The following is a 26,428-nucleotide window of genomic DNA, read 5'->3' on the forward strand; positions in this document are numbered from 1 at the left end:
GACTCTTAGCCATGGCTCACAAGAAGCATCGCTCTGTCGATTCCAAACTTTTTTTATATAATTTTTATTTCCTGATTTCCTATTTTTTTCTAACAAAGCACACAAACAACAACACAAGACCCCACAAGAAATTCACTCACCAATCACACTTACAAGTTTCAAACAATTACACTAAGTTCAAGTTCATTCAGCCTATATATTTTCTTCATTAGGGAACAAGAAAAAAGAATTCACAAAGTCATTTAAAATTTGCAAAATCATGATATAACATCCATTTTTATAGGAACTTATCTTGTTCTTCCGGTATGCGCAGAGGACGGTAAACTCGCCTAACGTTTGAACTCCGACAAAATCTCATCTAATCGTCAGCATGAGTGGTCCAAACCGGAAACAAACTAACAAGAAAGGTAAATCAGGATCCCAGGAACCTAAAGACGGCAATTTGGGAACTTATTTTCACTCTGGTGAGCGCGATTCAACCGATTTGGCATCAGACGATACCGGATCTAACCACGCCAACATGGCGGCGGACGCGCCGGTCACCTTCCACGCTCTTCAGGAACTTTTGCACCAAAAAACTACTAGTATCTGTCGATTCCAAACTTGATACAGAACACTGAAACGTTACTCAACTATTTATGATTGAATGTCCAAAGGATGCATTTATAAATGAACGACGGTGTGAGATAACACTTCCGCGTGCAATATGTTCTATATTATAATTGTCACAGTGAGGTTTAGGTGGAATGAGCTAGTTGAGAAAGAAAGTTAGAAGTCTCAGAACATTAAATAATCTATCTTGCATACATCGCGAGCCGAGATTCCGTCCCAAAGTTTTTGTGCAGGCTGTCGAATACCCACACTGACGTATCTATATCTACATAAACAGGCGAACTACAACTACAAAATAATGACACAACACAGATTTCCCTCCTAAGCGTATATATAGTCACAATATGATCTATAACTATATGTGTGTGTGTGTGTGTGTTAGTTGTGTGTGTGTGTGTGTGTGTGTCTCTCTCTCTCTCTCTCTCTCTCTCTCTCTCTCTCTCTCTCTCTCTCTCTCTCTCTCTCTCTCTCTCTCTCTCTCCCTGTATGTGTGTCTGTCTGTCCGTGTCTCTGTGTGTGCGGGCGCGAGTACGTGCATATATAAAGTAGGGGTGTCGCGATACGCGAATGTATCGATGCATCGATACATTTTTACTGACGATACGATACGCGATACATGCTTGTGTGTATCGATTCCTATTTTAAAACTTTATCGATTCAATTTTTTATGCTATATCCATCTCCTTCAAAGTCTTGATAGTAAAATTATACGAGACCGCTCCGATAAATAGATGTAGCTAGCTATACTTAAAAAATAGGTTGGAAACTAACAGCTTTTGTGATTGGCTAGACTATTTTGATGGACCAATAAGCGAGCGCGTACGTTGCCGGTAAGGTAATGCTATGAAAAGGCGAGAAAATTATGTATCGCGATATGTATCGTATCGTGACCTTAAAATCGTGATACGTATCGTATCGTGAGATTGGTGTATCGTGACACCCCTAATATAAAGACACTCGTAAAAAAAATGCGTGCATATATACAGACACTCGTCAAAATGGTTTGCGTGATTAACGTTAATTTTTGAGGTTATATACACCGTATCCTTCACCAGTTTGACGAATATATATATATATATTTGTACGGTGCTCGAACACTTCAAAGTGACTTTATTGTGTGTGTACTTGATAATTTGGAGGTTGTTTTTTTAAAAATCTTGCCACAGAAAACTATTTTGCGTATGTCAGATCAGGTCGTTCTTTATATCAGTCTAACACACACACACACACACACACACACACACACACACACACACACACACACACACACACACACACACACACACACACACACACCAGGCTATATCGGCCAGGTTCTCCGTCCCCGTTGGTCAACCTTTTCAGCAGACAATAACCATTACGATGAACATGTTGCACGCCGACCTGTACGTCTTGCCCAAGTCGAGACCTGCCTACATGTCTCCATCTTCTGTTCAACATCCAGCTGCTGACTGGTCTGTGTGATTTCAGTTCTTCAAAGTGACTTTATTGTGCATGACGCCACGAACTCGAGCACCGAACACTTGCCCCACCTTTATAACTGTGGAGTCCTTGAACGGCATTTACACTTTATAATTTATAACTCTGATTATGATGTCCTTATCTGTAAATATTTTTTTGTTAAACGTCTGCCTTAAAAATGCTAATATCTTTTAATAGCTTTGTTATATTATCAGAAAACGCAATGTGATGTAAGGTAGGATTTATTGCCACGTATAGACATTATTCTGTCGGGGACATACACAGTACTCCTAACCAGCAAATTCAACACAAAAACTGCTATTATAAATCTTGAAAAGGATAAAAGCTTTTTTATCAAAAGGTATTTTTGTTTCCGTAAACGAGTATGAACAAGCGCTGGCTGTAGAGATCTGTACCTACATTATCTTTGTAGAAACTAAACATCTGGACAAAACATAAGCATACCTAAATATTTTGACCGCCTACAGAGCTATGGTCAAGTTCAGCTTGTGTATGGTGATAGGTAGGAAAATAATGTTTATTTAAGCAATTATTGCAAGTGTACTTGCAGTGTATGAAATAAGGCCCGTCCGACCGCCCGAGACGGGTTAGATTTCAGACGGACGGTCTAGATTTACGGCTAGCCAGCCCGATGGTTTGGTAAAATATCTAGATGTTATATACATCTGAGTCATATCTTCTTGTCTAGTCTGGTTAAATCCATTTTGGATTGGTAACATTTTGAAGTTACCAGCCCTGATGTCTGGCTGGGGTTTGGCTTATTTCATACACTGGAGGGGCGGTGGGGTAGCCTAGTGGTTAAAGCGTTGGCTCGTCACGCCATAGACCCGGGTTCGAATCCCACATGGGTACAATGTGTGAAGCCCATTTCTAGTGTCCCACGCCGTGATGTTGCTGGAATATTGCTAAAAGCGGCGTAAAACCAAACTCAGTCAGTCAGTCATACACTGGTACTTGTTGGAGGGTGTCTCCCAAACACTGCCCGTGGAGCATGTCCAGAAGCAAACCAACGAATTATCATACGAAGAATGGTTAGAGATGGCAAATTATCGGTATGCAAATTTCCGGTACGCCCTTTAAAGCAATTGGTCAGGAAATAAATGTCCACTACACAGTTGCCAGTCGTCTGTTCAGAAAATACTTGGAAACCAATGAGGTGAAGGATCGCCCACGGTCTGGACAACCCAGTGTCGTGAGTTTCACTTAACGACAACCATTCGCCACAAGCAGTTCTAGAGCAGTACTGGTCACCATTTCGTCGGGTCTCTACGACACAGGCTCACGACGACTGACGGGGGTATGCGACGAAGGGACAGGCAGTTATCCAGGCACGTGGAGGGCACACTACATATTAATTGTGCAACGTTCCCATGTTCCCATCATCACATACCCGCCATGTTGCCTTCCCATGTTCCTCTCTCTAGCTCCATACAGGTGATTTGTGTATTGTGCCATATCCATTATTACAACGTTGAAGGAAGGAAACTGTCCTTTTTGTGTTTGCTTGTAGTCAAGACATGGTCTCACCAGCTTTACCATCGTAACTGCACACCACTAATGCAACTTTGTAAAGATGCGTGATGGGCATGTTGTAGTTGGAAGGTAACATAACAACGTATGGTATGGATTTATAACGATGGAATGCAAAAATGTAGAATACTCTTTTTCGTTATGAAAAAATGTTCGGTGTGTTTTTCCAAAGTGAACAATTGACTTGCATTTGCATGTGTTTGTGTTAGGTGGTGCAGGTGATGCAGGATACGCTCACATTTCGAGGCAAACACCTGGCGCCATCACCATCGTGGACGCATGTTAATGATATGCTTTTAATTGGACAGACAACTCACATGTTCCTTGCGATCATGGCAAGATTGGTTGGTTGGATGGTTGTTGTTTAACGCCGTACTAACCACAATTCCAGCTATATGGCGGCGGTCTGTAAATAACAGAGTCTGGACTAGACAATCCAGTGATCATCAGTATGAGCATCCATCTACACAATTGGGATACGTGGACATGTGTCAACCAATTCACCCGATCCCATTAGTCGCCTTTTACAAGTATGGGTTGCTGAAGACCAATTCTAACCCGGATCTTCACGGAAAGAGGTGTGCCCCGTTATTTGTTTGAGTAGGGATGCAAAGGCATACAGTGTCAAACCTGGCATAAAAATGCATTTCTTTATTACTAGACCTCGTATCAATCATTCAAGTTCCAGGTTCACCTTGACCAGCTCAGGGCGGTGGGGTAGTCTAGTGGTTAAAGCGTCCGCTCGTCACGCAGAAGACCCGGGTTCGATTCCCCACATGGGTACAGTGTGTGAAGCCCATTTCCCTCGCTGTGATATTGCTGGAAAATTGCTAAAAGCGGCGTAAAACCAAACTCACTCACTCACACACTATGAGTGGGAATATATTGTCTACTTTCTGCATCTCTCTCTCTCTCTCTCACACACACACACACACACACACAAACACACACACACACACGACGTTAGGTTTTAGGTTAGGTTTTACGCCGCTGTTGGCATTATCACAGCAGCAATATATCAGAAGCTGACGTCATTCAAAGCTTCTCCAGAATTAACATCAGAAAAGCAAAAGGACCTGACAACCTTGACGGCATTGTGTGGAAGGAGTGCAGACTTCAACTGTGTACAGTTTTCACTAGATTGTTTCAATTCTCAGTGAATACACGTTATTCCTTCGGTCTGGAAAACATCAGAAATTGTACCAGTTCTTAAAAAGACACAACCTAAAGAACTCAACGACTACAGGCCAGTTGCTCTCACATCTATAGCAATGAAGTCGCTGGAACGCATCTTGTTGAGACATCTCCGTCAGGAAGTTGCCCACATATTGGACCCGCTTCAGTTCGCCTACAGGTCAAGGAGAGGAGTTGTTGATGCCACACTGTCACTCCTTAATACTGTCTATAAACATCTAGAGACACCTAAGTCATACATCAGGATCCTCTTCGTTGACTTTTCATCTGCGTTCAACACTATCCAGCCACATATCATGATACAGAAACTGTTAGACATTGGCGTTAACTCATACCTCATCAAGTGGATCGAAAACGTTCTTGTGGACAGACAGCAGTACGTGAAAGTTAACGGGGCTGTATCGAGTAAACGGACCACCAACACTGGTACACCACAAGGCTGTGTAATATCTCCTGTTCTTTTCACCCTCTACACTAATGATTGTGCAAGCTCGAATTCAACCTGTTCAACTGTAAAGTTCGCAGATGATGCAGCAATTGTCGGCAAACTGAACCACACTGATTCTGAAAAACTGTATAAAGAGGACATTAATCATTTTACGACTTGGTGTGCAGAAAACCACTCAATCTTAAATGTCACAAAAAACAAAGGAACTGATAATTGACTTTCGGAGTAAACCACAGAACTGCTTCCAGTGATACTAGTAATCAACGGTGAATGTGTTGAGACAGTGTCGGAGTATAAGTATCTGGGAACCTTCATTGACTCTAAGCTGAACTGGAACTCTAACACTGAAGCCTTATACAAAAAGTGTCAACAACGTCTTCATCTCATGCGTAAACTGTGATCTTTTAATGTTAACCCATCTGTGATGGCATCTTTTTTATGTAGCATTTATTCAGAGTATTTTAACGTTTTCCTTCCATTGTTGGTACGGGTCTCTCTCAGTTCATCTCAAATCTAAAATACACAAAATTGTTAACACTGCAAGTAAAATCGCTGGGGTCAGATTTGAATGTTTATCATCAATATATGAGCGGCAAATCGTGAATCAAGCTGTCAAAATCATATCTAACCGTACTCACTACTTAAATTCGGAATACACCCTCCTCCCTTCAGGTCGCCGCTACAAAGTTCCAATTGTGAAAACTAAGAGAGCCCGTACATCCTTTATTCCAAGTACCACATCTCTCTTAAACAAATGCGAAGATACCTAAATCAAAGAATTTATGTAAATATGTTTGGTATCTCTCTAATGTGTCAGTAGCTCTTCTGATGTAACACAAATTCCTGAAAAGGCATTAAGGTATTATTCTATTCTATTCTATATCACGGCGGGGGACACCAAAAATGGGCTTTACACATTGTTCGCATGTGGAGATTCGAACCCCTGTCTTCAACGTGAGTTAGTAATGGTTTGCGCCGTCCTTAGCAATATACCAGAAATTGGTTCCACACATTGTACCCATGCGTGAAATCAAACCTGGGCCCTCAGCGTGCGGAACGAACGCCTTAACCTCCACAACGTGTCTGAAATATATTCTTAGGTAAATGCATATTGTATACCTTCTAGCTGTACTCGAGGTTACGAGTCAATTAATTCTCAATCGATTTGTCTGGCTGTCTCTTCAACTTGCACATTATGCCGAATGTTCTTTTGGTGATTTTTTTAAAAAAGATGACAACATATTGTTTTTTCATCCTTGGACACCGCTTATACACATCCGTCTCTGGCAGCGCATTTCGCAGCCTGGTTCCCGGGGTCTGCTGCGCTACGCTTCGACCCTTGGTATAGGCTGCACATTTTGCCGTGAGGAGTTGCTCCCCTTGGACACGAAGAATACCGGTTCGCCTAGATTGTCTCTTGGTTTGCCGGCACAGTATCCATGACCGTGGGTTTCACCGACATGAACGTCTCAAACCTGCATCGGAGTTTCCTCACGCATTTAGCTGCAAGTATGAGGGGCATTGGTTCATTGCTGCTTTTCTTTACCACATCAGTGACACCCTTGGCCCCGTTTCACAAAGCTCTTGTAACTTTTCTCGCATCATTCGTACTCCCTTATTACAGTATAGGAGCAGAGACCATATATATATGGTCTCTGATAGGAGGTACGAATGCTACGAGAAAAGTTACGAGATATTGGGCTTACGAGAGCTTTGTGAAACGGGACCTAGTATGATAACATACCTTGACGTTATCGCGAGTCGAGCATAAGTGCTACATTCATAAGGGATATACGAAACGGTCGTAGCGCTAAGATGATCGTAACTCCCATACTTTAACATAGACTTACGACAGTCGTAGCTCAACGATCGTTTTGTTGAACGGGGTCCAGGACCTGCGTTTTGGGTTGGAACAATACATAACCCAGTTACACTCACTCACTCACGCCGGGATTGTCCTGAAGTAGCTAAGAAACATAGCGTTCACTGACAGTGAACGCTATGTATCTTAGCTAGTCCTGAAGGTATGGTTTTGTTTGTCGTTTTTCGGAATGACAAGGTAGAAGGGTAGCCTGATTGAAGGAAAGTGTTCGACTCCCCCACACTGGTAGGTATTAGCAGGGAGAATAGAAGATGCTGTAGATTATCCCTGGTGTTAGGGTTGGCACGCCCAAGGGATGCAACTCTGACAAATGTTTTACAGCTCGATGTGTTGGTCAAAAGATGGCAACTAAAACTCTACATGAATAAGATGCATGTGTCTTAGTGCTGCTGAAGTCAGTGTGCGAAATAGCCACTAATCCGGTAGCACGTGGCTAGAAAAAATCCAGTCTGGCCAGTAAATCTTCACAGTCATAGTGAATTTTCATAGGATCATTTTGCAAATATATATCACTCTCTCCGACTTGTTAAGTTATGATACACTTTTAGTTCATGCAAGATTGTGGCCTGATCAAAATGTTCATCATATTAGCAGCTTAATGATGAAACCGGTATCTACATTCAACTTTCAGGCATAGCTAGCCCGACCAGGTAGCAAAATTTGAAAACTATTTTGCACACTGTGCTGAAGGACTACAGAATGGATTACGTAATGAAAGCAAAATCTAGATTATATAAAAGCAACTCTGGCCAGCTCTATTGTCACAAAGATGACATGAATTTATTATCACGTTACGAAACATTTCATAGACTATATATTTGTCTAGCCTCTGGGTGCGTGCATGGCTGCTTACATAATCCAGTTTAATAGACACTCTGGCAAAGTTTTTAAAAGGGTGCCTCACACAGAAACACTGTACCTTGAGCCCTACAGTCAGTTTTCTAGCCCTGATGGTAGAATCAGACAGTTAAACACATATAAAACACATCTTTGAAAAATCTTCTTCATGAAGATCTGGTTTAAAACTGATCTTCAGCAAACCATGCTTGTCGTAAGAGGCGACTAAGGGGGTTGGGTGGTCAACCTCGCTGATTTGTTAGACACATCATATCCCAATTGGGTAGATAGATGCTCATGCTGATGATCACTGGATCGTCTGGTCCAGACATGTTTATTTACATACCGTTGCCATATAGCTGGAATATTGCTGATGATCACTGGATCGTCTGGTCCAGACATGTTTATTTACATACCGTTGCCATATAGCTGGAATATTGCTGATGATCACTGGATCGTCTGGTCCAGACATGTTTATTTACATACCGTTGCCATATAGCTGGAATATTGCTGAGTACTGCATTAAACAACAAAGAGTAAGTGAGTGTGTGGTTGGATGGAAGAGGTTTGACAGGGCCATACAGGGTTCCATTAGAGTTATAATTACCAGAGAACTGCATCTCTGTTCAAAGAAGTGTTAAAATATACTCACCTAATCGCAGGTAACAGAAAAGGGTGAATTAGATTAAACAGGCTTTGAACAGTTTCTGATGATATCAAGGTTGGGCAGCCTGAGGAACATCTGTAGTAATGCAGGTGTTTACACCTTCACCACTTTGTTAAAACCCATAGGTATGGTGCTGGCATACCCAGATTTAAACTCATGAGTTAGTGAGTCAGTTTTACGCCACTTTTGCAATATTCCAGCAATATCACAGCAGGCTTCACACCTTGTACCCATGTGGGCGATCAAACCCAAGTCATCAGCGTGACAAACACATTAACCAAACTACCCCACCGCCCCCATGAGTTAGTGAGTTTAGTTTTACACTGCTTTTAGCAATATTCCAGCAATAACACGGTAGAGGACACCAGAAATGAGCTTCACACATTGTACCATGTGGGGAATCAAACCCGAGTCTTCTGCGTGACAAGCGAACACTTTAACCACTAGACTACCCCACCGCCCCCATGAGTTAGTGACTGTGAAGTTTGACAGTGCATTTAGCAATATTCCAGCAATATCACGGTAGAGGACACCAGACATGGGCTTCACACATTGTACCCATGAGGGGAATCAAATACAGGTTTTCAGCTAAGGAGCAAAAGCTTTAACCACTCTGCACATCTAATGTTACTTAACTTATCCAACTGTGCAATGAGAGGCAGAAAACACTGACACGTGACATACATAGTAATGTTTTATTATCATATAGCAGTGTTTGCTCTGTGCCCCAGTGTCTACTACCCCGGGGATGCCCTGCCCCATGCACCAGCCCCCAAGCATGTCAGGCTATGAGTAGGCTCCCTGCAACACATAAACCATCTACACTAGCACAAACCACAACACATTAACTTCAGCAAATACAGATCATCGCTTTCATTGACAGATACTGAATAGCATTTTTATTACAGACACTTCACATGGATTATTTTTTGGCTGGGCAAGGAAACCCTGTGTTCAAATGAAGTAAATTTATGCATGTCTCAGTTTTTACTTCAAAAGACCCTTTTAGGATAAACAACAAGCCTGAAACAAACATTAATTTTCAAAATTATATCCAATATTCTCATTTACTCACATGCAATGAAAACAAATTATTTTGTGAGCACGGTAAAAACAATGAGATTACACCCCTAACAATGCAATGGTTGTGTCTAATTATCTCATGCCTAATATACACATAAATAGATTTTGGTGGCTATTTTCCAAATATTACAAATATTCAAATTTCTGGGTCAGTATATTATCAACTTAACATAAAATACATGTGATATTTAAAAAATTACCTTCAGTTTTAAATTTTATCCTCCAAAATCATCTCATTTGTCCTTGAAATTGTTCAGTAATGATTGTCTGATTGTCCAACATAAATTAAGTACAGAGACGATCAAATTTGGATGTAACAATAGACATGAGGGTAAGGTAGTTAGCACAAAACAAATTTACATTTTGCAACAGTGACATATTTAGTTTTCAGTTTCACAAAACGAAAATGTTCGATATCAACTGTCTTGTGGAATTTGCCACCCCACAAAATACTTGTACTCTTAACAAACTTGGAGTCAACATCAAGTTTTGGGACAGAAGGAGCTCCGTGTGAGGCGAAATATTCTATTTCAAAAGTCAGTCTGCAATCTTTCTTAAATTTGTTGTACATATTTCAGTACAGCTGTTGTATAGTGCTGGAACAAGTTTTCCTGGTTTCAAGGCTGAGTGAGTTTAGTTTTACGCCACTTTTCGCAATACTCCAGTAATATCACGGCACTGTGGGGGACACCAGAAATGGGCTTCACACATTTTACCCATGTGGGGAATTGAACCCGGACCTTCAGTGTGACGAGCGAACACTTTAACCATTAGGTGACCCCACCGCCCATACTGTACAGACGAGTCACACTGACATGTGGACAACATACAAACCAATAACGTCTAATCTGGATACCAACTAACAGGTCGCTCACAACCGAACTATCTCTCACTATTCTGCAGATGTGGGTGGTGCTGACCTATCTTGAAATAGAATATTCCTTTTGGACAAGCTTCAAGACAATTTCACACACAATATATTATTTATACAAATAACCAGCATGTGCAGCAAACAGTATGATTTGGAAAAACAAATTATTTTGTTCCAGCACTGTTCTGTAAACAAAAAGGCTTCTCCTCCCTCCCCCTATGAAACATGTAACCCTACTCAGTTCTTTACCACAATATACATCCAAAATAAGGTTAATATAATGACACTGCACCAAACAGCTTCAACGAGAGAACAAAAAGTCTGCCATTTTTTTAAACAAGACATTCAAACATGCATATCTGTGGCATAAAAATACAAGGCATTTAAAATTGCATAGATTTCAAATAGATTGTATAATGAATGCACAACATGTGCACAGTCTCTGATAACATACATGTATGGTATTGTTAGTGACAGTACAGCGTCTGGAAGGCAATGTTTCACATTTCCCCAACAATAAATAATTATAGGTAAAGTAATAATGTCAATCAATAAAACTCTGAAATCATCGTCTGTCAGCTGCTGCGATATCTTGGGTAATGCTTATAAATAACAAAATTTGTAAATGCAAAACATTGATAACACTGAGATTATACCAACTTGATTTTCAGAGAAGAGATTGTCCCATTGGTTCAAAACAAGCTTACAAGCTTCTTAAATATTTTATATGTACAACAAAACATTTCTTGACATAACAGTAAACAGGATACAGAAAAAACAGACCCGAGATCAAATTCTGTGCGATTCTAATATTACGTCACATCTAATGTGAAACAAAAAATAGCCATTTGTAGCAATTTAAGAAAAGAATATAAGAAAAGAGAAACAAATATTGTCATCCTATTCTGTGTTATCATGAACAACATCTTTACATGAATCAACATAAATGTTTGTCATAAATAAATAGTGACACTTGATAGTGATATACAAGAGTTATTCAATACCATATGCAACCCAATCAGCATCCAGAAAAAGTGAGAGTTTCAATGCAAGCCTGAGCGAAGCAATACACTGACGTCGGGGTTTTTACTGTTTCCTTACATGTCAAGGTGTGCTACCTGTATTTCCAGGTGTTTTACTGTTACCAGGTATTTTCAGGTGTTTTACTGTTACCTGACATGTCAAGTTGTGCTACCTGTATTTCCAGGTGTGTTATTGTTACCAGGTATTTCCAGGTGTGTTATTGTTACCAGGCATCAAGGTGTGGTACCATTACCAGACATGTTCAGGTGTCCAATCTAATAATTCATAAATTTTCATGTGTTGTACTGAACTCCCAGTAGGGACCAGTTTGCAATACATACAAATATACATACTCCTATCATTAAACCCTGCCATTACCCCAAATATATATCTACAAAACATCTATGCACATTTCATTCATTAACATATAAACAACACTGTTCCTGTACATCTGCATTCTATCTGCTAGGGTTGAATATGGTATTGTTACACAACAATAACATGTTATTGGCACTTACAGACTTCGTCGTAACCCAGCAAAAAGTTGTCAACCCACAGGGTGCGTTGCAAGCCGTGAATCGCTTAGAGTAAGCAAAGTAATCGCTTATCCATTGCAACAGCTCATATATATATAGCGCTTGCCCACTATTCCAAAATTGGCGGAGTGATTACCGATTGCTCGCCTTGAATAATTAATGAAGAACGTAATAGAACAGTCTCGATGGCGAGCTGATGAATTTATCACTACTGATGACTACTTCGAAGATGTGGAACAAACTGAGGATGCTGGGATGTCAGCTGCCTTTGTCCATTTCCAGCTGATCCAGTAAGACATTTCTTGTTGAGCTGTCAAATTCCCCTCCGCCACCATTTCGGTTTGAGAATGAAGCAACCTCAGCCAGTGATTGGTGCGACTACCTGCAGCTGTAAGTTAGTGCTCTGCTGTAAGCTGTATATTTGCTGGCAAGCGATTGACTGTTTGCAACGCACCCACAGAACAGGTGGCAGCAGCTTTGTGCACACCAACCTGGTGATATAATGTTATACTTCATATTAACCCAGATGATACGATGTGCTACATTGTAAGCTCAATGATACAGTAATATTCTACACACTGTACATGATTGTTTATAGTGACCTTTACTTTGTATGCAGCCTACTCCACAGCACAGCCTAGCACAGTTCTACAGCCATCCTCAACCAATGTCTATAGATGACACATGAGAATGACACATTTGATAAAATACCCATGCCGTTAAGGATTTCAAATTTTCAACTATCAGACAGCCTAGTAACAAAGAAAACCTAGGAAAGTATCAATGATGTGAAGACCTTTATTTCATCATCATCATCATCATCGTCAATTTGTCTTAACCCAAATCTAAAATCTAAAAAGGAAGCAATAATGATGAGGTCATTTTATAAACTTATTTGCTAGCAAATATCTGCTTCCTCTAAATAATACATTTCTGTTAACAAAGTTAATGAAATGGTTGTCTAATGTCATGTTCAAATGTATACAATGACCTTGTATGCAAGGATAAACCTTGTGGTCCCACAAAATCTTTTCTTATAGACAACTGTCAGTTAAACGTGAGAAATTAAACAGTGCATACAAAAAAAATAAATATGCAATTCTCTGTATGAGAAGCCATTAGTACATGATTTGTCACAGGAATCCTCAAAAGCCCATAAAAAGTATTAAATATAAGTTGAGGGTGACGGTTTTGTAATGCTTTGTTCCAATGGCACTGATGATGTGATGTAGATGAAAAGCCTTCACCTTGACCTGACGTAACCTGACGTAACCTTGACCTTTGGCATCATATCAACAAAGATTTCAAAAGCTGTTGAGACTGATCAATCTGAAATATATAAGATGCATGATGACAAAGAAATCTTAAGATAATTTATTGATAAAAATGTTGTACAAGGCCAGCTATATAACAACTGCATGTAAATAACTGAATGTGGGCCAGACAAACTGGTGATTATATTATGAGTAACACCGCCATGAGGGGTACAATAGGCACCAAGTCTGACCTTTAGAAAAGGTTTAGGTTGCTGGGTTTTGAAGGTTCTAAAATGCCACATTGAGAAATACCCCCAGCATAGCCTGAAATCCTCACATGGGTTAATTATTAAACATTACCGGTAAATTATTTTTATGACCAAAGTGAATACTATATAGAACAAACTTTATGGATAACAACTTCTTTTATTCGTGTGTGTGACGTTTCGATACAGATTCTTGTACCGTTGTCAAAACTTTGCCAATCTTGACAACTGTACAAGAATCCGTATCGATACTTTGCCAATCTTGACAACGGTACAAGAATCCGTATCGAAACTTTGCACTCACGAATAAAAGAAGTTGTTATCCATAAAGTTTGTTCTATATTGTACTTTCCAACATCTAAAATGCCACTCAAAGAAATGTGAATACTGATAAAGTTTTTTGGCAAACTGTGAACTACCAGCGAAATAAATTTGCTCCCTACATAAGAATGTTTGTTAAGAATCACAAAATTAATTATCAGGAAATATAGATACTTAGGAAAGCGTGTTAAGTGTATCTACATACACATTAGAATGAGTATAATGTACATGGTTTAGGCAGCATAAAGAAAGTACTGCCTGGTTACAGATAATATCATGAAACATTTTTTGAATTAGTGACATATTACAATCCACGTCTCCATATTGATAGTATAATACGATTAGTAGAAACAGCAAAACATGGACACTAGACACAAATACAATAAGTTGTTTCCCTGTACAGTGAGAGAAAATAGAGATATATATAACAACAATAAGATTTCAGATATCTATCAGCTGTTTCGACCATAAGAGCTACACAGTTGTCTCCCTTTAGCAATAGCCTGAAATATCTGAACAGTGGCTCTGTCATTATACATATTGATACAAAATGACATATGCAGCATTGTATTCTAAATCCCTTGAATTATATGTCCAGTGCTTGATGTTTAATGTTACTCTCACACTGTGCTAAACTGGAGAGAATGGCAGTTCTTACTGTAATAACAAACGCTATTAAAAGTTGAAATGTTACGATAGTGCATTCATGTATGACATTGATGTTGTTAAAACATTGTATAAAGTTGAAAAATGAAGTTTATTTATGATGATTGAAATTACAAGCAATTTCACTCACTCTTGGACACATTTACATAGAAATTGGCTTCGAAGCGTCTCCATCTTAATTCTAACAGGAAGTGAATACTCACATGGGTTATATAATTTTCTGGGACAAGTTCAAGGTTACTCCGTGGTCACACTCTTGGCAAGGTTCCGGGGGCAGTCCACCTACAATGGAAACAGTACGCTTAAGCGTGGTGAACCCTCACTTTTGTGGGTCTCAGACAAGTAGCATATGTTCAGTTATATGTCATTATAGATGATTAAATAAATAATTCTTTGATGTCAGTGGAATGACCAATCAGTGACATTAATACTTTCTTTCACTGAACATTTAATTTTAATAAATTCGATAATTTTCATAATGAACACATATGTGTGTGTATATAATATAGACATAGATATATATATAGATATATATATATATATCTTAATCAAGATTACACTTTAGTATTTAAAATTATATATATCATTATTTTTTATAATACTGACATAAAAACAAAATCACAAACAATTCTTCAAGCCTCCCCCCCAAAAAACCATATGAACTTTAACGCTTTAACAACATATTTTGATTCAAAAGGTCATCTTTTGATTGAAAAAAAACCCCAAATCCACAACAAACAAACCCAATCTAAACAAAATCATACAAATTAGATTTGTTGAGATATTTTTTAAAACAAATTCTTGTTTCAATCAAATATGTTTACATAATATAGAAAACTTGCCAATGTTGCTTATTTATTTTCTATAATAAGGAAATAATATGGTTGCAAGAAACAAGTATGTAAAAAAATAAGCAAGTATGAAAAGATGTACAGACGGTTACAGATCCCTGGCCATACAACTAACATGAGTCTGTACAGGGTGTCTAGCTCACAGTTCACTAGCATCTTCACTGTGAGACCTATTCTTATACGTATCAGATTGATGAGGTTTTTATGCTTTCAACACTGAGGAAACAAAATTTAAAACATGTATCTTTCATGTTCCTGGCCTCATGACACCTCACCAAAACACAACCCTTGGTACATGCAGCACACTCTCAGTGAGCCCTGTGTCTTCCGCAGTCTGGTCATTCTATTCTTTGTATGAAATCTCCAAGGACTGAAAGTATCAAAGGTTCAAAGGAGATCATGTTTCTGTATGCCTCTTTGGTGACCAAATGCCCCTGTGATCCTTTTTGGGGTTCCCCACCATGGCATCGCTGGTACATTGCTGGAATATTGATACAAGTGGCGGAAAATAATCTCACTTCCACTCTTCTGATACTTTGTAGCCTGGAGGTAGAGCCTCAATGGCAGAGACATATCCTCATGATCCTCCTGACCTAGGATTGTAGACAGAGAAGGGATTGTAGACAGAGAAGGGATTGTAGACAGAGAAGGGATCATAGACAGAGAAGGGATCATAGACAGAGAAGGGATTGTAGACAGAGTAGGGATTATAGACAGAGTAGGGATTGTAGACAGAGTAGGGATTGTAGACAGAGAAGGGATCATAGACAGAGAAGGGATTGTAGACAGAGTAGGGATTGTAGACAGAGAAGGGATTGTAGACAGGTAGGGATTGTAGACAGATAAGGGATTGTAGACAGAGAAGGGATTGTAGACAGAGTATGGATCATAGACAGCGAAAAGATTGTAGACAGAGTAGGGATTGTAGACAGAGAAGGGATCATAGACAGAGAAGGGATCATAGACAGAGAAGGGATTGTAGACAGAGTAGGGATTGTAGACAGAGTAGGGATTGTAGACAGAGTAGGGATTGTAGACAGAGAAGGGATTGTAGACAGAGTAGGGATTGTAGACAGAGAAGGGATCATAGACAGAGTAGGGATTGTAGACAGAGAAGGGATCATAGACAGAGAAGGGATTGTAGACAGAGTAGGGGTTGTAGACAGAGTAGGGATTGTAGACAGAGAAGGGATTGTAGACAGAGTAGGGATCATAGACAGAGAAGGGATTGTAGACAGAGTAGGGATTGTAGACAGAGAAGGGGTTGTAGACAGAGTAGGGATTGTAGACAGAGTAGGGATTGTAAGATTGTAGACAGAGTAGGGATTGTAGACAGAGTAGGGATTGTAGACAGAGAAGGGATCATAGACAGAGTAGGGATCATAGACAGAGAAGGGATTGTAGACAGAGTAGGGATTGTAGACAGAGTAGGGATTGTAGACAGAGTAGGGATTGTAGACAGAGAAGGGATTGTAGACAGTAGGGATTGTAGACAGAGAAGGGATCATAGACAGAGTAGGGATTGTAGACAGAGAAGGGATCATAGACAGAGAAGGGATTGTAGACAGAGTAGGGGTTGTAGACAGAGTAGGGATTGTAGACAGAGAAGGGATTGTAGACAGAGTAGGGATCATAGACAGAGAAGGGATTGTAGACAGAGTAGGGATTGTAGACAGAGAAGGGGTTGTAGACAGAGTAGGGATTGTAGACAGAGTAGGGATTGTAAGATTGTAGACAGAGTAGGGATTGTAGACAGAGTAGGGATTGTAGACAGAGAAGGGATCATAGACAGAGTAGGGATCATAGACAGAGAAGGGATTGTAGACAGAGTAGGGATTGTAGACAAGGTAGGGATTGTAAGATTGTAGACAGAGTAGGGATTGTAGACAGAGTAGGGATTGTAGACAGAGAAGGGATCATAGACAGAGTAGGGATCATAGACAGAGAAGGGATTGTAGACAGAGTAGGGATTGTAGACAGAGTAGGGGTTGTAGACAGAGAAGGGATCATAGACAGAGAAAGGATTGTAGACAGAGAAAGGGTTGTAGACAGAGTAGGGGTTGTAGACAGAGAAGGGATCATAGACAGAGAAAGGATTGTAGACAGAGTAAGGATTGTAGACAGAGAAGGGATTGTAGACAGAGTAGGGATCATAGACAGAGTAGGGATTGTAGACAGAGTAGGGATCGTAGACAGAGTAGGGGTTGTAGACAGAGTATGGGTTGTAGACAGAGTATGGGTTGTAGACAGAGTATGGGTTGTAGACAGAGTAGGGGTTGTAGACAGTGTAGAGATTGTGAACAGCCTATCTGGTATGCCTTGTGGCTGGCTCTTGGCAATGAAATCCCAACTGAGACCTACATGAACTTTGCCGTGTTAAATCTCTCTTTTTTTGAAGTTGGTAAAACTTACTAATCTTTGCTGCTTTCATAAGCTTTTGTAAGTTCTGATCCTCGAGAGATGTGTACTCCTGCAAAGCCAAATGCCATAGTATGATGTTCAGATCCAAGGCTGTTGGCCAGAGATTCTCTGATTAATTGTTTTGAAAGATCGGAGCCCCAAACTTAGCCTCCATAGAAACCTTGAATCCAGCATAGATATATGAAAATATGTGGCAAGGGAGGAACCCTTCAGCTTCCTCATGATCATCAAGTGCTGGAGATATTCATCCTGGGCAAAAAGTAGCTTCCATTTGTTGTACAACACTCTGATAGCCTGCACAATCTTCTTGAGTAGCCCTTGGTAGATCTCTAAGAGTGCATTAAGCACTGCAATGGAACCTCAGAGGGCTTGGATGATGGGAATGAAAATGTGGCTGAACTAGATGACTTCTACTTTCAGGCAGCCCAGAGATTCTGATTGGCTTTGTTCACTAGGGTGCTGAACTAGCTCTTCACCTGCTAAAAGGGCATGACCAAACCAGTCAAAGCTTGTTTGTGGCTCTGATCCTCTAGAGCAACCAAGGAAGAAGGGCTGTTGGAGGGTAGGTACACACCTACATATCCTCCATGACAGGCTAGAATATCCAGGTCTGTGTCCTGGGACTGATGACATAAACCAAGGTTTCTGACTTTAGTGCCTGGCTGTAAAGAGTTCAGCCTGAAAAATCCCAAACTTTATCCAAAGAGAAGACTTACAGATGTAACTTCATCTCAACAGGTGCAGGAAGGTTGGGGCTTTAGACCATGCCAGCCATCACATTCCCCACTCCTTAATGTGACTCTGTCTTATGCAAACCAATGCCCTGCTACTGGAGTGAGTGAGTTTAGTTTTACGCCACACTCAGCAATATTCAAGCTATATTGCGGCGGTCTGCAAATGATCGAGTCTGGACCAGACAATCCAGTGATCAACAGCATGAGCATCGATCTGCGCAATTGGGAACCGATGACATGTGTCAACCAAGTCAGCAAGCCTGACCACCTGATCCCATTAGTCGCCTCTTACGACAAGCATGGGTTACTGAAGATCAATATTCTAACATGGACCTTGACGGGTCCCTCCCTGCTACTTGAGGTTCAACAAATGAGCATCTCAGCTGTTAAAGCAGTGATGTGTGGATGTGTGAGTTTCAAAACTATCCTTGAAGTGAGCTTCCAATAAGATCCCATTCAATATAGAAACTGTGTGATAGTTTTTGCTATTCCGGTAAATAGCCATTGGACTGTGGAAATACCAAATAGCAGGACTAGCCACTGGTAGACTTGACCTTGAAAGTTAATATAGTGTCCTTGCTCTGAATGGATGTGGATGTGGAGATAGGCATCTTGAAGGTCCAAATAAACAAGAAGTCCAATGGCACAACACATGTTCCTAGAATTGTGATGGGGACAATCCTGAAGAGAGATTGTGACTTCTGGAACTGTCCATTGAAGGTCTTTATGCTGAAGATATCCTGGAGTCCTGGAGTATTTAGAAGACTGGGCAGCAGAAAGGGGACCCAATTCCAGATCAGCACCTACTGACTATCCCCCTTTTGTCCAACTACATGCCTATGGCATCTTGGAGAACTGCCAACTCTAAGATGGGCGATGGATGGTTTCCCTCCCAAAGAGGCTGGGCCTAGATTTCGAAGCTCTCTTAGCGCTAAGATAGCTCCGAAAATCTAGGCCCTGTCATGAACTGGCCAACAAACATTGTCTGGTTGCTTACGAGACAAAGACTTCTCTCTACTAGGGATAGGAACAACTGAGGGCAGAAGACCCGGTCCATCCAAAGTGATATCACTGGGTAGAACAGTATGGTCTAGGAACTGACATCCATCAATCATTGACCTCTGGTGGATTAGTTAAAGGTGACGGTTCTTGTGGTCTCTTGCCTCCTTTGCCGATACTTGAATTGTTCCTGGATCATAAAGAACCTAACCTTGAACCTATCATCATAGTTACAGAGGTGGAGGTTCCATCAACATCTCATGGACATGGTGAACCAAGGACATTTGTCCTGGTATCGATCATTGACCAGTATAACTGCTGCTTGAATGTCAGTGAACACGTGCAAGAATGTCAAATCAACCACCTCTGACAGGAAAGTGAATGAAGATGGGAGCATATTTCTAATCCCTGTATTGATGTTTCCTGTCCGTTGAAGGTGTGTCCTGTGCATTTAGGATTAAAGTCGGTATGTCCATTAAGTTCTGGAGTGCTGGAGAGTCTCTAAAACATGCATCCCAGAGTCAGCCAGAGTCAGCCAGGTTGGATCCTTTATCTATTACGGAAAATCTTGTCTAGTATAACATCCCTTGGGTGAAGAGTGACAACAAGTCTCAGTGCCTCATGCAGAACCCTGGCACATATTCCTCTTCTGCTGAGACTACGGGCAGCCTAAACTTGTCAGTGATCCAAGGGTTTTTCCACTACATAATCTGATTCCAGGTTTGACATTGTCGATGTTGAATCAGAGGGTACTGAAGTGTCATGCATAGCTGATGCCGAGATGTGGCAGGCCGAGCGTCTGAATCAGCTGAGGTATGTACCAGAAATCCAGACCATGAGCCTCACTGTTGATCTCAGTTGACTGATGGGAGGTGACAGCCATAACATTCTTCTGCAAATCACTAGAATGAAGTGTGTACCACATGTCTGATCCTCTCTAGAGTCTCGCTCTGTTGGGAGGGACTGTTTTTGCAGAATGTCTGATTGTCTGAGCAGATGCACTGATGATGTTAACATTCCTGCTGTGTATTCCCAAGAAAGTTAGTACGATCCCTAAAGATAAAGTGTAGAGTGTGGAGCTTTTCTGGCAGATGACTGAACATGGATGTCTGACATATTGAAGGAATCAGATTTGCCTTCCATGGTGAGTGAAGGCTGGGACAAGGCTGAATTGACTGGATCAGTACGTTGCACCAGGGTAGATCACACAGAAAACCTTTGTAACAGGCCATGTCCCAGCCATCTTGGGAGAAGGATGATCTCTGACACTTCTTGAGATATGTGTTGACGTCCCCCCTGGTGATATGATCATCACATTGAAGGAATAACAAGCATGTTCCTCCACAGTCACAACTATAACTGTGGCAGTCAGAGACTGAAAAGGTTCACTTGCAATCGCAAAAGTTTTTCTGAATGTCCACTGCAAAACAAGCCCCTGTGTGAACAAAAACACACTTCTCTATCTGACACATATGTCTTCATGGAGTCACGACAGGGTTCATCCAGGGTTCACCTAAAGCCTGCTGCGCTCTGTAGAAGCATCCTTTCTGAATGGGTTGTGTTTGGGTGAGGTGTTGCAAAGTTGGGAATCTGAAAGATACATGTTCTAAATGTTTCCGCATCAATAGCAGATAACAGAAAGAGACAGAAGCTTAAACATATAGATAATTGAGTATTGTTGTGGCCTTAACAAACTAATATCAAGTCATAGAATATAACAAAATAACATGCATGATGTCAAAGATTCCAAACAGTAAATATTTTTATATTATATGATCCAAATTGACCACAATTATTTCCTAATGAAAAGAATAGTCATTTTTTTTACATAGCATGTCAATGCCAAACCCAAATACATGTAATTATATATTAGCAGCACACAGTCACCATTATGTTTAGTAAACACCACCATGAAAAGCTGTATTGTGACTTTACTTCCATGAAGAGCCGTCTTCTCACAACAGTCAGCCAACCAATCACCGTCTAACGTAGTGGGTAACTACGGCAACCTTCTCCAGTTCTACTCTAGGTTGAGTTAAGCATGTGGGGAGAATTTTCTTCTCTGAGGAATTATAGTCCATACGAAGCATGCAGTTTGGGTCAATATAATTGTCTAGTTCCACTGGTGTATGGCTACAGGACACCCATGAATCAGTGTGGGTTTGTTGTTAATGCCATACCCTCAGAAATGTTCCAGCTGGGCAGTACAGCCACATGCATCAACCAAGTCAGCTGAGTTATAACATCATTATCCATCAAGTCCTACAGGGCTCGACTTAGCTGTAGTACACATGCAAAAGTGCTACCAATTACTGAAAAATGCAGCCTAATATCCCCATGCACCAAGTGCATTAAGAATTCAAATTTGTGTCAGGCTAACCTTGATCTTTGAATTAATCTTTGCACAGACTTGCTGCCTCTAAAGTTAGCTTACCATACAACATCAGCAATTCCTGACTAACTTATCGCAGTGCCTCAATCGCGATGTCACTGTCTGTGGGTTCTTCACGATTACGTGTGCATGTTCATATTATGTTTACAAAAATATGTTTTTAATTTATTTAACTCTGGCAGTAGACCATATCAATAAATTTGTGGGACAATGGTGCAACATGGTTCTGTTTCCGTGTGAACATGCTCCCAGTGAAAGTTAAATAAAGTACCCTAAATCGAGCCGTGCCAGGAATCTTGACCGAAACAATGCTTCATTTGTTATAAGGAAGCTGATCATACCCATGGTTTACTAATTAGGTACATACCGGTATTTGTGGACAACAATAAACTTTGCTGGCTGATTATCACATCTACTTTGTAAATGTAAAGTACCGACTAAATTTATGAGCATAAATGTTGTTTCATGTGCTGCTACTTTTTACTATCTTTATATATACTAAACTTCAGTACTGAACTACAAGTGGCCCAGTTCGCCACTGTTCATCTAGGTTCCACCTACACCAGTGTTAAAGAAATAGTAGTGCTTGGAGGGGATACTGTGAGAAGATGCACAATAGCTGAGGTTGGGGACTTGTCTGTGCATAGTCTTCATTTTGGCTTCTGAAGAGAACCTGCCAAACTTCAACCTTGATTTCAGTACTTACATCAAAACACTAGGATTAGCTGTCTTGCTGTACCGCCACGCGTTATGATTCTAGATATGTCTACCTTTGGCGTGGCCTGGCTGTGTACTAAATTTTATCCTAAATAAAATGATGGTTACATTCATAAATATGAGATGATTATATTATATAAAGGATTGTTTATGATATTGGAACAGTAAGTTTATAAAGACAGGGCCACACACAAACCACAGAGTGGGGTTCCTTGAGGAACAGTAACTCGTGGTTGATACAGGAAGCTATGAAAGTAGCACACCACAAATATACCAAAACTACTGTAAATGTTGTTACCGTGTCTACCACAACATAACGTTCTAACAATAACAGTGAAGACCAACACAGAAATGCTTACATCATATCCCCGAAGGACAGCTATATGAAAGGAAAGCAACTGCATAGGGATCACTGTTAGGATCCCTTGAAGACAATCTACATTGTGGGGGACATCCAGAAATTTATACGCATGTTTTTGGGTCTCCATGTCCGTCCTGTTACAAATGAGAATCGGCCGCCCCTATAATTGGAAAGTTCAAAATCAAGTTCCATGATAATAACTTGTGACTTCGACACAGTGTAAGGGGAAGTTGGGGGAACAGGGCTTAAGACGTGCCTGGGAGGCTGCAAGTATTGGTAACTCAACCGTCATATTTGGTAACTTTTTAAAAAATGTTAGATTTTATTTCAAGGGAGTTAATCTGACATGGAAACATGAATGTTTCAACCCACAAGCCTCCCATGCATTTCTTGTGAGGTTATTGCAGCCCAACATGCAGTCATGTTCATGGCATGAGTGAGTGAGAGAGAGTAGAAAAAGCATGCATAGCTCAAGCTGCAGAGTACAAGCGTTCCAGACAGGGAGGCCATGTATTCATGCTTACGTCAAATTTCTTCAATTCGGCAATGTGCAATGAGAGTAATTGCAATGGTATAATGGTCAGAATGCCTTGTAGGCAATCAATGTTGAGAGGTACATCAATATATTTCAAAGCCTGTGACTGCGTCTCAACGTCACCCGTGTTGCAAATCAAGATAGGCTCGCCCTACAACACAAGACGGCATGCGAGTTACACAAAAACAAAATAATGATATTGTTAGTTGTGCACTCAAAGAGGGAGGGAATAACATGCAAACAGAAAGAACTGTACTGATGGCGAGGACCTCTGGTTGACTGTGTCCTCCTACGAACACACTTCGCAGTTCCTACTGGCTTGACAAACCCAGTTACCATGCAACATTTTTATTAACACAAATCTGTTTGCTTCCCAGGTTTAGTGTATGTTTTCCCTGTGATTTTAACGTATATGCACCATCACGGAAGGAGGTTTATCACAAATTTGCAAATTTTATAACAAATTTGGAATTCCCAAGGATTATCTTCAATTAATGGTGACATCTCCAGTATCAAATGACTTCTATCTTGCAACAAAAAATGTCCTTTGCCAAATCCGACTGCTAAATATGAACTGAAATATTATTATAAGTTGTAGCAGTATCAATCAAGGTTGTTTTATGCATCTCACATTAGGCTCTGTACCATGAGCCAGAAGCACAACAATCCGACACAAAAGACATTGAAATACATCTAAAACACTTGTTTCACCAGCAGAACTTATTCTTTCAACAGATTTATATTTATATTAACTTTACCTGATCAAATTAACAAAAGGTGTGGAAACAGAACTGTTTGGCTAAAACGAGTCCGAGGTGATAGTCTAACACAAGGGAGTCATGTAACCTTATTTACCAAGAGTGACACAGCTACAACAAATATATCTTACCCCCATGTTTCAATCTGCCCTTGCAAAAAGATTAAAACATACTGAAAATTGATAGCATGCCACTTTTTGATTGAGCTGATGTTAGCTCGGCTGTGTACTTGACTCCACAAAGTAACATGCAGCTATTTGCTTTACAGGAGTACAAGGGATCTATCCTCCTAGGAAAGAAGTCGTTTCTCCCAGGTGTGATGTATTGTATTTGATCAAGATCACAACAACCAATTAAAACACAATGTTCCAACATGGAGGTAAGATAAATCCTATTAATGTTTATTCATATTTGCAGACGGTTAGGTTATGGTGTGTACACAGTTGTTTATGAAACCTTCTGATTGTCTCTTGAGTGTGCATGGCTAGTGCAGATATATACCTTTTGGAATTAGCCGTTTCCATGGTTATTATGTGAAGGAGCAATGGAGGATGAAGAGATGAAAGGGACCAGGAACAAGTTACTACTGTTAATGTGATGGATACAAAGAAACTGATAGAGGACAGAGATGGTTTCCTACAAATTCCTACTGATAACCTCTGTAGTGACAACAGAAATACACTAGACTTAGAAATACATAAAAAGCACAAGCTTCACCAGCAGATCATTCTTTCAAGATTCACAATAATTTGTATTTTATTTCTCTAAATAAATCAAAAGGTGTGACAACAGACTTGTTTTGCCAAACCACCAACAGCGACAAAACCAAAGTACAGGAGTTCAACATCTACAAGTGTTACTATCAAGAGGTAATGTTCAAGTCTGTGCCCTTGGTATTGCAACTCCTGGACTGTGACCAGGATTCACACTTATTTTTCCATCATTAAAAATTCCTCAGAACAAATTGCCTTGACATGCACATTTCAAAACTGAGAATGTCATCAAGAAATTTATCAAATGTATGAATATTTGGCTTCTCAGCAATGTATTATAAAGAAAATGTCCAGTGAATATCTCTAGACTCCACTATTAAAACTAGACGTCATGCCCAGTGAATGTCTCCAGACTACACTATTAAAACTAGACGTCGTGTCCAGTGAATGTCGCTAGACTACACTATTAAAATTAGACGTCATGTCCAGTGAGTGTCTCCAGACTCCACTATTAAACTAGACGTTGTGTCCAGTGAATGTCTCCAGACTACACTATTAGAACTAGACGTCGTGTCCAGTGAATGTCGCTAGACTACACTATTAAACTAGACGTCATGTCCAGTGAGTGTCTCCAGACTCCACTATTAAAACTAGACGTCATGTCCAGTGAATGTCTCCAGACTACACTATTAAAACTAGACGTCATGTCCAGTGAGTGTCTCCAGACTCCACTATTAAAACTAGACGTCATGTCCAGTGAATGTCTCCAGACTACACTATTAAAACTAGACGTCATGTCCAGTGAGTGTCTCCAGACTACACTATTAAAACTAGACGTCATGTCCAGTGAATGTCTCCAGACTACACTATTAAAACTAGACGTCATGTCCAGTGAGTGTCTCCAGACTACACTATTAAAACTAGACGTCATGTCCAGTGAGTGTCTCCAGACTACACTATTAAAACTAGACGTCATGTCCAGTGAGTGTCTCCAGACTCCACTATTAAAACTAGACGTCATGTCCAGTGAGTGTCTCTAGACTCCACTATTAAAACTAGACGTCATGTCCAGTGAGTGTCTCCAGACTCCACTATTAAAACTAGACGTCATGTCCAGTGAGTGTCTCCAGACTACACTATTAAAACTAGACGTCATGTCCAGTGAGTGTCTCCAGACTCCACTATTAAAACTAGACGTCATGTCCAGTGAGTGTCTCCAGACTACACTATTAAAACTAGACGTCATGTCCAGTGAGTGTCTCCAGACTCCACT

At 40.4% G+C, this 26,428-nt stretch overlaps 1 protein-coding gene and 2 long non-coding RNA genes across 4 annotated transcripts in view; 2 read left to right on the top strand and 1 right to left on the bottom strand.

The window, feature by feature from the left end:
* Window positions 1-9,333: 9,333 nt before the first annotated feature.
* LOC124291666 (glutamine--fructose-6-phosphate aminotransferase [isomerizing] 2-like) overlaps window positions 9,334-26,428 on the bottom strand; it is a 77,352-nt gene continuing 60,257 nt past the window's right edge. The window contains 3 exon segments of the mRNA XM_046728715.1: window positions 9,334-13,494; window positions 14,878-14,956; window positions 23,674-23,835. Of these exon segments, the coding sequence (XP_046584671.1) occupies window positions 14,912-14,956; window positions 23,674-23,835 (207 nt within the window). The 3' untranslated portion in view covers window positions 9,334-13,494; window positions 14,878-14,911.
* Window positions 16,286-16,585, top strand: LOC124291669. Its single transcript, XR_006902260.1, has 2 exons — window positions 16,286-16,350; window positions 16,440-16,585. It is a non-coding gene; the product is annotated as an uncharacterized LOC124291669 (long non-coding RNA).
* LOC124291668 lies at window positions 16,714-17,489 on the top strand. 2 transcript variants are annotated; one of them, XR_006902259.1, is made up of 3 exons: window positions 16,714-16,788; window positions 16,833-17,100; window positions 17,387-17,489. It is a non-coding gene; the product is annotated as an uncharacterized LOC124291668 (long non-coding RNA). The 2 variants fall into 2 exon arrangements; XR_006902258.1 differs by lacking the exon at window positions 17,387-17,489 and adding an exon at window positions 17,253-17,355.

Source organism: Haliotis rubra, unplaced genomic scaffold, assembly GCF_003918875.1.
Source record: "Haliotis rubra isolate DU_JTF1 unplaced genomic scaffold, ASM391887v1 Scf5, whole genome shotgun sequence".
Classification (NCBI taxonomy): domain Eukaryota; kingdom Metazoa; phylum Mollusca; class Gastropoda; order Lepetellida; family Haliotidae; genus Haliotis; species Haliotis rubra.